Source organism: Mus caroli, unplaced genomic scaffold (assembly GCF_978045245.1).
Source record: "Mus caroli unplaced genomic scaffold, Mus_caroli_1 scaffold_15, whole genome shotgun sequence".
In the NCBI taxonomy this organism is placed as follows: Eukaryota; Metazoa; Chordata; class Mammalia; order Rodentia; family Muridae; genus Mus; species Mus caroli.
The window spans coordinates 47279948-47293972 of NW_028227270.1; the positions used below are offsets into that span (position 1 = coordinate 47279948).

At 45.5% G+C, this 14025-nt stretch overlaps 1 protein-coding gene across 3 annotated transcripts in view; it reads right to left on the minus strand.

The window, feature by feature from the left end:
• Positions 1–14025, minus strand: part of Slc9a3 (solute carrier family 9 member A3) — a 50951-nt gene that overhangs the window by 13672 nt on the left and 23254 nt on the right. For all 3 annotated transcript variants that reach the window (XM_029468257.2, XM_029468258.2, XM_021180824.3), the window contains exons 2-3: positions 4282–4584; positions 274–434 (exon numbers count right to left, since the gene is read on the minus strand). In XM_029468257.2, the coding sequence (XP_029324117.1) occupies positions 274–434; positions 4282–4584 (464 nt within the window). The remainder of the gene's footprint in view (positions 1–273; positions 435–4281; positions 4585–14025) is intronic.

Sequence of the window (14025 nt, forward strand, 5' to 3'; positions counted from 1 at the left end):
TAGGGAGCCAGAAGAAGGTCAAAGCCTGTGTCTCCTCAACCCCTAACTCATACCCTAAGATTGCTGAACCAATAAAAAGGAACAGGCGATAGACATACCCTGCAGGAGTCGGACATCTTAGATTAGAAACATAGCTTAAAAGGAGACCATGTACAGATAGTGGCCCTCTTTCTATCTGAAGCATATTGGTAATGACCACTTGGCAAGGTATCCTAAAACCTCCATGCAAGTGAAATGTTCTGTAGCTACTCCAGGAACCCCACCATCACTCACCACAGTCACTGCATCATTCAGCAGTGACTCCCCAAAAACAATGATGAAGAGGACTTCATTGACATGGACTTCCTCAAACACAGCCAGCACAGCCACTGGGTCCACAGCCGCAATGAGGCTACCAAACAGCAAGAAATCCAGGAGTCCAATTTTCAGTTCACCTGCAAGAGATGTAGACCATGGACATGGGCTAGCCACCTGGCTCTCTCTCTCCAAATCCCACATCTCTCAGGTCCCTGGATGATCAGAGTCATCAGGAGTAAAAGCTGGGTACGACTCTTCCCAGGGCTACCCAGTGACAAGGAGGATGTCAGAGACTGGAGCTCACAGCCAGACACCCCCAAAATATGTAAGACTACACAGTTCCCCCACGTGGTGCTTCCTTCTCTTTTCTGAGCTGGGATAGAACTTGCCATCCCTTGAGGCCAAGCAATGATCATTAGGAAGAATCCCAGGCAGCCAATGTGCCCCAGGAAGTAGAGGGCACTGGACAGGGTGGTCTTTGTAGTGACTTGAGCCCCATATGTTAGTGATTACTAAACTCTGCTGCCTCCAGCCAGTACCAGAGCTCTCTGAAGTCTCCATTTAGAAGTGGACCACCCACTAAACTGCCACACCATATAAGCCCTGCCAAGCTTTCCAGAGTAAACTACCTTCTGGGATAGCCTTGAAATGCCTTAGTGGAGCCAGCTTCTTGGTCTAGAATCTTTACAGACCCAAAGTACATTCCAAAACCAAGCTGGATCCCAGAAGATGTAGAGTCCACTGAATCAGGACTGACTTTCCAGCCTAGATAGTATACACACATTTGTGTGGAACTTAGCTGACCCTCTCAGTAAGGATGAGTCCCAGCCTTGAACTACTGTCTACAGAGTCTGATCACTGCCTAGGCAAATGTGGTTATACCAGCAGCCAAAGTCACATAGAAAAGAGAGCTCATTGGATGAGGATAATCTTTCTGGTCAGCTTTGACCAGCTAGGTCTCAAAGGTGGAGCACAAGCCAACATCCCATATCTATCTATCATGGGAGAGTGACCCTAACTGCAGACACTGATGTATAGCAATACTGGTTATTAAAAGACACTATGGTATAATGATTCTTCATGGCTATGACATAGTAGGAAGGTGGGCCTAGATGTTTTTGGAGATTAAAATGTTCTAGAATTTGATAAACATGTAATTCCCCATATAATAATACTTGCTAAGGTCCAGTGAACTGTATTTAAAGGTCTATACTTACACCATAAGTCAGTCTGTTACAGGGTTCTCCATGTATCCTAAAAACAACTCCAGGAATATCACATGCTGGAATCTTATGGTTGACAGGGCCATCAAGTGAGGGCCAGTGTGTCCCTTGAATAGCTGTCAGTATCAGATCCACAAGCCCCTGTCCCATATCTCAAGTCATTTCTCTAGGTCCAGCTATCTTAGATATGTTCCAATCACCTTATGGCATCACCAGTGTGACCAATAGTACCCACCCTCGGGCAGGATGCCTATAGTTTTAGAAGCCAGGCAAGCCCTCACCGTTGAGGTCTTTATCTAGTGATGCAGAAAATCAGGGACTAAAGGGGTTCTCCCTAAAATAATAAGTTCCCAAGTAAATTGATAGTTCCTGGTTTTACTGTTTCCTGTTTCTTCTTGGTCTCCAGGATTTCAAAGACCTCATTCACTTAATGAGTGTTCCAAAGGGAATGTCCTGACTCCAAGTCCTCCTGTGAGCATCTACTTCCATCTGTTTAGGTATCACCTACTGTCTCACAGCTAGACAAAGATTCAGCATGGGATTGTGATGGTTGTTCTTGTTTGTCAGCTTGGTTATATCTGGGATGAAGTACAGCTCACAAATTATAAAGACCTCATGGAAAGGTAAAGAAAGGTCCAAGCATGGTGGTATATCCCTTTAATCCCAGCCCTCAGGAGACAGAGGCATGCTAAAGTTAGTCTACAGAGCAAGTTCCAGGACAGCCAAGCTTAGGTAGTGAAGGAAGTCATCGAAAACAGAAAGCTGACGATGATGTAATAGAACAAGTGGGCCATGTTCCAGCCACAGCAAGCAGAAGAATTCAGCTTCTTCAGTCACATGACTCTGGCTTTAGAGTCAAGTGTAGAAGGGGTTACTGGGACACTTGATGCTGGTTGGCTGAATCTAAGAAATTAGCAGTGATTAAGAAGAGACCAGAATCACTGAGGTAAAATTGTCTGGGAAATGTTTTCTGAGAACACAAAGAAGCTGTGTTCCAGAGATAGACACCATGCTGGCATCTAGACTTGGTAATAATAGGATTCACCCAGATGGTACTGGTTTTGAAGGTATGAAGGGGTCATGGAGAACAGCTGAGGCTTGACACTGTGAAAGGCCATTGTTGAAGGTGCAGCCTCAGTTGCAGTTGACATCCCAGGACTGCAAAGAAGCTGAGGCTTGGCACCATGAAGAGAGCTTCTGAGAGACTATTTACTGGTGAAGCCCAGTTACAGCAGAAGACCCCAGTGTGTTGAAAATGGCAATACCATGGGATGATCACCACGAATAGCAGAAGCAGTGGGGTGGAGTCAACCAGAGCCTAGAGTGATGTAGAAAGCAGAGCTGGAGATGTGACCAAAGCCCTTTAGTGGAGCTCAGAAGATCACATGTGGATCCCAGACATTGAACAAGAAGCTGTAACATTCAAGTTGCCTTGAAGACTCCAGGATGTTAGAGATGCCAGAGCCATGGGATACTTGCTGAGGAAAGCTGCTAACAGGGAGTAGAACCAGCCCACGATAAAAAGAAGTTTGTTGCAGTCAACAAAGATGAAAGGATTTGGAGGTCTGAAAAGCACTTTGACATCAGCCATGGAGATACAGAGTTTGGAGTTAGCCCAGCTGTTTTTCAGTCTTGTTTTGGTCCATCATTTCCTCACTATGACATTTTGCAATGGTAAGACATATCCTGTGATGGAACTATGTGATCTTCTTTTTTATTTTGATTTTAGAGGGGATTGCAGTTAAGAGGTTGTATGAATCTCAGAAGAGATTTTGAATTTGGGGCTTTTAAATACTGTTGAGACTGTGATCGACTATGGGAGCTTTCAAAATTGGACTAAATGTATATTGCATTATACTATGTTTAGGTATGGCCCCCAAACACTCATATGTTTGAACAAGCCTATGGAGGCCAGGGTGTGGAATGTGGTGGTTTGAATAGGTTTGGCCTTATGAATTCATGGATTTGAATGCTTGGCGGTTGAGAGTAGTATTATTAGGAGGTGTGGTCTTGTTAGAGGAAGTGTGTCACTGTGTAGGTGGGCTCTGAGTGCTCCTGGTGTTCAAGCTCTGCCCAGTGTGGAAGAGAGCCTCCTCCTAGCTGCCATCTGATCAAGATGTAGAACTCTCAGCTCTTTCAGTACCATATCTGCCTGAAGGCTGCCATGCTTTCCACCATGATAATAATGGACTTAACTTCTGAAACTGTAAGCCAGCCCCAATTTAATGTTTTTCTTTATAAGAGTTGCCTTGGTCATGGTGTCTCTTCACGGCAATAGAAACTCTAACTAAAACAAAAAGGTTAGGTGTTCCTGGGAGGTAACCAAGGTGAAGTGAAGTAATTGCTAGTGTACATGAGCAGAAACAGGCACCAAACCACTCAAGACTTTGAGGTGCTCAACTCTGTAATTCATCATGCGACTAGGAGCATTTCACTTTCATCTCCTTCTCCCGTGGGGGTTGACCAGATGGTTACACCATCCTGGCAACTATGAGTTAGAACAGCTGCCTATGCACACCTACCCACCCTGCTGATCTGTGTGGCCACGAATCTGTTATGAACATGACACAAAAGCTTTAGCTTACAGATGTCTCAAGGAAGCTAATTATAGATTGGACCTTTTACACATACCAGGCTATTTACTTAAGTAGTCCACAGAGACACGGCCCATCATCCTCAGCCCCAACCCTTCCATATCTGAATCATTACCTTGGGTAACAAAGTGACTTGTATTCACCCAGAGGACAATGCATAGACTTACCCATCAAGCCACTGAGGAAGACACCATAGAGGGACAATCCTGTGGTGGCTGCATTCCATATCGTGCCAATGACAGCATATAGCAGAATGGTGCCCAGGTTGCCAAAGAATAGTCGATTGGGCATGAAGTATCCAGCATCCAGCACAATAGGGGGCAGCAGGTAGAAGAAGAAGAGCGTGGGTGTGAGTGTGAAGGAGGCGATGTGGTCAGCTGCCCAGACGATGCCACCCAACACCAGGCCCAGAACGATGAGTAGAGCACTCTCGGGGACGATACTGGTGACCTTGTGGGACAGGTGAAAGACTGTGGGAAGGAAAAGAGGGTCAGGCAGATCAGGGCCCATAGGGGAACACAATGTCAAAGAGATCTGGAGACAAGGTCCACCAGAGGAATGGGGAGAGCTAGGGGGCCAGGACCACCCCCAGCAAGGACCCTCCATGAGATCAGGGTGGTCACTGGTTTCTTGCAAGCTTGAATATCAGGAAGCCAGCTAGTTTCCAGTTGGGGTTCTGAAGACCCTCACTGTAGAAGCCGCTATCAGCAGTTCTCAATCTGTGGGTCACAATCCCCAAAAGACTACCAAAAAAACCCATATTTTCACATGTAGCAGAATTATGAAGTAATAACAAAAATAATTTTATAAGTGGGGGTCACCATAACATGAGGAATGGTATTAAAGAGTATTGGCATTAGAAAGGGTAAGATCCATTGCACTAGATGGACCTCTTCCTAGGTGCCTGGAATAATGATCCTTCTGTTTCCCCAGCCACCCACAGTTAATGGTGGACACGAGCAATGATGATAATGACCAGGCCTCTCTAGCAATGAGTGATTCTAACCCAAAGGTGGGACACATAGACAGAGCCAAGGCCAAGAGCTGGATAGAACGCAGCCACACCAAGCCAGTGTCTCTCTACCTTATAGAATCTCCATGTTCACACAGGGGTGATAAAGTATAGGCACTGGATGACAGAACCTCTCACTCTATGATAATGCCACAGATGGAGGCTACATCGCAATTGAGAGGAAGTAGCCTAAGTTGGGACATACCTTGCCCCTCAGGTGGATGCCCTCTCATTTGTCCTGACTGTTCCTGGCCTGTTCCATTGCAGTCACCTTTAGGACACTCATGCTCCTCATATTTCCCCATGACCCTTTTGGGGTCACAGCCATCTAGGAGGAGGAGCTAATATAGCAAAGGTTTCCAGAACTCCAGGCAAAAACGTTGCAGGAAACCTTTGACTACCCTCCTCAAACCCCCCAGGCTCTTCAGCCATCACCAACTCTGCTAGGACCTTGACAGGTGCCCAGCTCTGCCCTATAGAGAACAGCCATTTGGCCATGAATTTTGTGTCTGATTTGGACTCAAAAGAAAGGTGATCAGAATTCCTATGCTAAGCCTGATTTTTAACACGATTGGAATGCTGACAGACTGGGCTGCCTCCTTTGGCTTAAGCAATGTTTTGTACAACCAAATTCATTCAACAAGGCTGTCACATTGATGATATCTCTGGAATTTAAAAAAGGAGGTGTTATCCCCCATCCTGCAGCCCCCCCACCAACAAACATCCAAGATTCCTCTCAGGCCAGGGTGGCATGGTAATCCACGGGAGTCTGATCTCAGAATCAGCATTTCCTGGTGGGGGCTAATGATAGTGGGGCCTGCAGCATGCTTTTGGACACACCCTTCTAAACTGGATAGCCTTGACAGGGCTCCCTGGCTAGTTTCTCCATAGGTAATTGCAGGGGTTTCAGGGATTAGGTGGGCTCCTCCACCCAAGGGGTGGAGGTTGCTACTGTTTTTAACCATGACAGTCCTGGACTGCATACAAATGATGCCTAGGCCCTTTGCAAGCTAGAGAGAACCAAGTGTCAGATCAGTTTGGCATCTCACAGTTGTCAACCTTCTAGCATTTCACCAGAAATCATCGGCATAACAGAGACTTTGTCACATCGTTTGTCACCACCTATAGTCCCCATCTAGACTCTGAGCTCTAGGAAGGGTCAGGTTTTAGCTGTCATAAACAGATGGGTTATGCTCTGAGGATTGGAGGGACTGCCTGCCTGTGCCCCACAGATGATTTTCCTATCCCAGCACTTCATACCAACTTGAATCAAGTTTCTCTTCTTTCCTCTGAGAGTTTCCACTGATATCAGGTAGAGTTAGCTGTGAGGTTCACCCTGTAATATTAAAGGCCTAGCAAGACCACAAACATGGTATAATTTCCAGGCCATGTTGGGTGTCTGGGACTAGTATATAAGAGAAGGTACCAACTCAGAATGAGTGAAGGTACTGAAAGAGGGCTGCCAAGGCTACTTTCTTGATTCCTCGGGGCACTGCACATAGTTACTCAGTCTTTGGAGGTACACAGGCCAACAAAAAATATCTGGAAGGTCTGGTGTTGCTGGGGTTTACAATACATTCTCTTATGGGTGCTGTCTCTACTCCAGGGAGAGACTATGATGTAGATGAGAAGATCCTAAATATTGGTTACCCAGAGGGAGCTGAGGACAAATATGTATGGCATCACCAGCCCCACCCTGAAACCTTACATTCTTGCCCTGAACCTTATGGACATGGGTATGGACAGTCCAAGAATCATAGAATGTGATTGGCACCCAACTTGAGACCCCAGACTCAACAGATCCTAAACAATCCTAGGGTTCTGTATTGTTAGACCCAAAGGAGTTGGGCTAAGTTCTTGTGGACCCTGGGTAAAGACTGTTATGCCAGAGGAAGTCTAAGAGCCCAAGCCTTGGCATCCCACTTCTCTGAGACAAGGTAAGACTCCTGCTTCCCATTCTTCCCAATGACTATAAACAAAGGGCTTTGATTACAAACGCTGTGTTCAGAAATGTCTGAAGCCAAGAAATTATAGAAGATCTCAGAAGATGGAAAGATCTCCCATGCTCATGGATTGGCAGGATCAACACTGTAAAAATGGCTATCTTGCCAAAAGCAATCTACAGATTCAATGCAATCCCCATCAAAATTCCAAATCAATTCTTCAACGAATTAGAAAGTGCAATCTGCAAATTCATCTGGAATAACAAAAAACCTAGGATAGCAAAAACTCTTCTCAAGGATAAAAGAACCTCTGGTGGAATCACCATGCCGGACCTAAAGCTCTACTACAGAGCAATTGTGATAAAAACTGCATGGTACTGGTATAGTGACAGACAAATAGACCAATGGAATAGAATTGAAGACCCAGAAATGAACCCACACACCTATGGTCACTTGATCTTCGACAAGGGAGCTAAAAACATCCAGTGGAAGAAAGACAGCATTTTCAACAAATGGTGCTGGCACAACTGGTTGTTAACATGTAGAAGAATGCGAATCGATCCATTCCTATCTCCTTGTACTAAGGTCAAGTCTAAGTGGATCAAGGAACTTCACATAAAACCAGAGACACTGAAACTTATAGAGGAGAAAGTGGGGAAAAGCCTTGAAGATATGGGCACAGGGGAAAAATTCCTGAATAGAACAGTAATGGCTTGTGCTGTAAGATCGAGAATTGACAAGTGGGACCTCATGAAACTACAAAGCTTCTGCAAGGCTAAAGACACCATCAATAAGACAAAAAAACCACCAACAGATTGGGAAAGGATCTTCACCTATCCTAAATCAGATAAGGGACTAATATCCAATATATATAAAGAACTCAAGAAGGTGGACTCCAGAAAGTCAAATAACCCCAATAAAAAATGGGGCTCAGAACTGAACAAAGAATTCTCACCTGAGGAATACCGAATGGCAGAGAAACACCTGAAAAAATGTTCAACATCCTTAATCATCAGGGAAATGCAAATCAAAACAACCCTGAGATTCCACCTCACACCAGTCAGAATGGCTAAGATCAAAAATTCAGGTGACAGCAGATGCTGGCGAGGATGTGGAGAAAGAGGAACACTCCTCCATTGTTGGTGGGATTGCAAGCTTGTACAACCACTCTGGAAATCAGTCTGGCGGTTCCTCAGAAAATTGGACATAGTACTACCGGAGGATCCAGCAATACCTCTCCTGGGCATATATCCAGAAGATGTCCCAACCGGTAAAAAGGACACATGCTCCACTATGTTCATAGCAGCCCTATTTATAATAGCCAGAAGCTGGAAAGAACCCAGATGTCCCTCAACAGAGGAATGGATACAGAAATTATGGTACATTTACACAATGGAGTACTACTCAGCTATTAAAAAGAATGAATTTATGAAATTCCTAGCCAAATGGATGGACCTGGAGGGCATCATCTTGAGTGAAGTAACACAATCACAAAAGAACTCACACAATATGTATTCATTGATAAGTGGATATTAGCCCAAAACTTAGGATACCCAAGATATAAGATACAATTTGATAAACGCATGAAACTCAAGAAGAATGAAGACCAAAGTGTGGACACTGTGCACCTTCTTAGAATTGGGAACAAAACACCCAGGGAAGGAGTTACAGAGACAAAGTTCGTAGCTGTGATGAAAGGATGGACCATTTAGAGACTGCCGTATCCAGGGATCCGTCCCATAATCAGCTTCTAAACGCTGACACCATTGCATACACTAGCAAGATTTTGCTGAAAGGACCCAAATATAGCTGTCTCTTGTGAGACGATGCCGGGGCCTAGCAAACACAGGAGTGGATGTTCACAGTCAGCTATTGGATGTATCACAGGGCTCCCAATGGAGAAGCTAGAGAAAGTACCCAAGGAGCTAAAGGGATCTGCAACCCTATTGTTGGAACAACATGATGTACTAACCAGAACCCCGGAGCTCTTGTCTCTAGCTGCATATGTATCGAAAGATGGCCTATTCGGCCATCACTGGAAAGAGAGGCCCATTGGACTTGCAAACTTTATATGCCCCAATATAGGGGAATGCCAGGGCCAAAAGAATGGGAATGGGTGGGTAGGGAAGTGGGGGGCGGTATGGGGGACTTTTGGGATAGCATTGGAAATGTAATTGAGGAAAATATGTAATAAAAATATTAAAAATTAAAAAAAAAAGAAATGTCTGAAGCCCTTGAATCTCTAAAGATTTTCAGCAATTATTCCATGATTGTAGCACCCATGTGTTCTGGTTGTGGTTCAGCTTCTTTCTAAACGGTGGAAGACATACCTTACCTTGGTTCTGTCCAGTCCCACAAGACCCATGTGCTAGGATTCCAGGAAGCTATGTGGTAGCCACAGAGTCCGTGTGCTTGTCTGGCCTTTCTCCACACCCTAAGATGGCTCCAGTTAGGGGTTTCATTTCTGCTGTGCCCTATACAGAGTCTCAGTCTGAAAGCTGGTGCCCTGTGCCCTTTGGGTCTCTGGAGTGTGAGTCTCTGAAAAGCCATGAAAAAGGACCGGCAAAACCTCTGAGCTTTGATCACACCCAAGCTGTGAGGTTGCTTTTTGCTCAGGACTTTGGTCTTTTCCTACACCCTTTCTCTATAACAGAGACTAAAATACCTCACCTCTGTGGAGTTCCCTTTGACAGTCAAGACTAGGGAAGGTACAAGAGCCATTCTTATCTCTGGAACAACAAGGCAAGCCTGCCCTTTAGACACTATCAGCTAATCCCTTCTGTGTGGTTGCTGGTGACTGTAAGGTCTCAACAAGTGTACTCTACGTGCATGGAAGACAGGCTAGCTTCAGATCAGCTGCTCTTTCTCAGAAGTAGACCCTGAAAAATCCCAGGAAAATGGTCTCTTCATTTTTTCAGAATATCCTTCTACATGTGGTGTGGATGGAATGAAGACTGTCTCTGTCCTTTGTCATCTTTGTGATAGGACCAACCTTGAACATACATTTCCGCACATGAAAAGAAGCCAGAAGAATGAAGAACTACACATTCTTAGGTCTGAAGTATCCCCTGGAAGAGTGCTGCTGTCCCCTGCATACTTCATAGTCCAATATCTCACTGAGGACTGACCCCAATTTCTTTTTACTGTTTGTGGGTACTGGCTATCTTTTCAGGTTTAAGATACTTCTGTTCTTGTCTGTAAGATGTCGTTTACAGAATTTGACAGCTTCTTCACTGGGGTGTTAATCCTTGTCATAAACCAAGCTGTAAAATTCTGATTCCTTCCTTGACTGCCCACAGCCATCTTTGATTGGCCACAGCATGCCAATGTAACCTTGAGTGGGCATTGCTCCTTGTGCTTCAGGAAGGGCTCAGGCAAGCATGCTCTGATTATTTTATTTTTAATACCACAAGTTTGCTGTAAAAGGCACATTTCATCCTTAAGAATGACCTAAGGACAGATACTAACACGAATATCCCACTTTCAGACTGTGGTTTTTGTTTCTTCTATTTCCGGGGGGGGGGGCTTCCTAAAATCCAGAGCAGGTGGCTGATTCTGCGTGCTTTGATAGTTTCCCCATGGCCTGGTATAGTAAAGGCACGAGCAGTGTTCCTATAGTGGTCTGAGAAGGAGCAGCAGGCATCCACACTTGGACTATCCCAGGTTTCCTCCTCTGGGCATTTCTTCCTCTGAGCATCTTACTTTCATTGTGAAGTCTCAACCCTTCCATCTCATAGGAAACTCTCACAGCTTCGTGCTGTTCTTATTTATTTCTCAGGCCTGATGTTGGTAAGCCCATGCACCATTTTCAAAGCTCTGAAAATCCCGTCCAGGTTATCATGTCTGGCAATGAACTCTAGGCTCTGGAATCTGCACTCTTGACTCTGCATCTCTGTTAACCTGGGGTTTTGTTCATCTCCCCTGGGTCTGGATCCTTTTCTGGTTCATGGTGTCACTACTTGCCTCTGAGCAATCTCCATGCATTGTGTTACTGTCTTGACTTGAACAGCTTTCCCAGTGACCTTAGCCACCTCTTCTAGGACCTGAGTGTTCTTCTAGGCTGGATGACTCCCCTACTCCCCAGTCTTCGGTAGCTGGGAGTTTTGCCATGACCACAGGGAGAAAACCTCAAAGAGACCTGGCCCTGAGCCTCAGTGGCCCTGGGTTAGCAATTGACCATCTGTTATAGGCTAGGATCATCCTCATTCAATGAGGGAATACCTGCTGGATTGGGGCCCATGGGACCTACTTGGCACAGCCTAGAGCAACCTAGTCTGTGCCGGCTCTTGTGTGTCCCTATGATTAACTCCTGAGCAGCAATCTGCATTGTAATTAGCTACTTAAGCTAGAGGTTCGATTAGTTTTAAGTAGCAATTTGTTAGTAGCTCAGCAATTAGAGCATAATGGGCATTCTATAAATTCGTAAACCAGCTGCTGTAGAACAATTCTACAGTAAGCAGTACTGCTTCCTGTTGCTGGAAGGGTGAAGACCTGTAGTTGGTCACATAGGTCTGATGCGTGTCAGGAGACATTCACACACAGGAATGGCCCAAGCATAAATTATGGTGGGTCTGGGCCAGCTTCTTCCAAGGTGCTGGGTGATTTCTGCTGTGGTATTTCTGCTTTAAAGATGGCAATATAGGTTGCAGGTTACTGTGGTGAAATGTACACTACATACCAGGCCTTTCTTCCTTCCTTTACCTTCTGCCCATATCCACAAATGTACCCATCATCTGGTACATCCCTCCTATCTGAAAAGTAGGTGCTGCTGCTACTACATTGTGACTTGAGGAAGCAAGGAAGGAGGACCTGGTGGAGCCTAGGGAGGTGGTTTCAGTAGTTCCTCACAGTGGTCTTCATCTATATATGACTGGTCCTTAAATTGCCTGGAAGCCCAGTCTTGGGGACATGGAGATGGTGGAGCAGCATGGAAGGAGAATTTCTTCCCCACAGTGGAGAACCGACTCCCAGCCCATACACCTGCAGAGGACAGGAGCTGGGTGGCCGTAACATGAGAAGCAGGCCTTCAGCGTACACTGGAATTCTCAGGCCCAGTAGTCTGTTAGGGAAAGTATGGCCGATAGGCTACAAAAGCTGTGCTGGGATTTACATCCTAAACACCCCCAAAGACTATACTATGAAAGCCTGGCTCCCAGGATGGTGCTGTTGTAGAGCTTGTAGAACGTAAAGCTAGGAAGAGTCTTAGATGGTTAGATTATATGGCCTTGATGGAGTTTATGACATTTTTCTCTCCTTAGCTTTTTGTTCTTTTTAAAGATGTATTTTTATGTGTAGGTGTGTAGCTGCACATGTTTTAATGTGTGTCCCCATAGAGGTTAGAAGGTACCAAATGCCCTGGAACTGAGGTTACAGGAGTTGACAAACCACCTGATATGGGTGCTGCAAATGGAATTTGAGTCCTCTACAAGAGCAGTGAGTACTGCTCACCCCTAAGCCATTTCTCTAACCCCTCGTTTGTTTCTTTATGGCCCTAGCCATGAGGTTAGAGGTTTTGCTTGACCACATGATCCTGTCATGATGTGTTGCCATGGCCTGGAGCCTCCAAAGTCATAAACCTAAATACGTTTTGGTTTTTTTTTTTTTTATCCTTGTAAGTTGATCATCTCAGGCATTTTTTTTATAATGATGGAAAGCGGACCAGGACAGCAGCAGAGGGTGTCTGAGACCTTAACACAAAGAGCAAACACCTTGTTGCACCTATTCCCTGGGGCAGACAATGCTCCAGAGTCTATTAGAATGTGTTCGGCTTGGGTTTGGCTTAGTTGTGTAACTTCCAAAGCCAAAAAAGCAAACTTCATGAAAACAAGAGCCAATAACAGCAGGCAACAGGGAGAGGGTCTCTTTAGAGGACAGAGAAAACATTATAGGAGCTAGGAAAGCAGCGTGGACAGAGTGGGGCCCTGATCCTCCGTGTCAGCTGAGGATAGTCTAGAGGGCATGTGTGACAGGACACCCAAGCCCATGGGTAACTTACTGCTGAAGCTCACCGTCACAGCTAATTAAGCCCAAAATGGTACAACCATCTGATGGTGACAACAGACAGCAAATGCTTTAGTTATAATTACAAACTCTCTGACCGAATTAAAGGTCCAAGCATTCATAAGGAGACACTTTGGGACTAGTCACCAGAAAGAGCAGACACTTCTCGGGGAGACACCAGCTGACCCTGACCCCCTCACACCATGGGAATGCAGCTGGGGACAAGCCTTGGTCAGGCCCATAGTCAGCCCCACTGCCAAGGATCTTTCAAGGTGACAGGCAGATTTAGCTGAGTCCTTGCAAAGGCAGCAGCACAGTAAATCCCTTGGTTTTACTTTAACAGGTACAAGCCTTGGAGAATTAAACTCTGCCTAACAGAGCAACTGGACCGAGCAGAGAAAACCTGCCCAGAGGGAAGAAGGGAAGCGCCTGATACATGGGCCCCCTGCTTGTGCAGCAGAGCAGGTCAGGGCCAGACATGAGTTCACACGTGCATGCGCAGTTTCCTGTGCTCACATGGATACACAGAGACAAACACATAGATGGCATAAGCACACTCACACACCTCAAACACATGTGGGCACAAAAAGACCCTCAGATGAACCACCAGAAAAAGGCTGGAGCCTGTAAAGCCAGCAAGTGCTGCCCAGCTGCCGAGCTTACACACAGAAGACCCTATTGTTCTGACCTCAATATTACTTCTGTTCTTAGTTGTGCCCACTGGGCATTTGTAGAAAATTCAGTAAGTATGTCAGATATAGATCCAGGGCAAGAGGTAAAGATATTTATAGTCCACCTAGAGTCTAACCAATTCTTCCTCTTGCTTACATCCCACTAGGCAAGTACCTGGAAATTCACACTGATCAGGGTAGACCTGGTTTATCTTGTAGGCAGGGAGACCCTCTATGAGCCAGGGCTTCTTTGGGCCTGAACAACTTGGAAAACAACATTCTCGG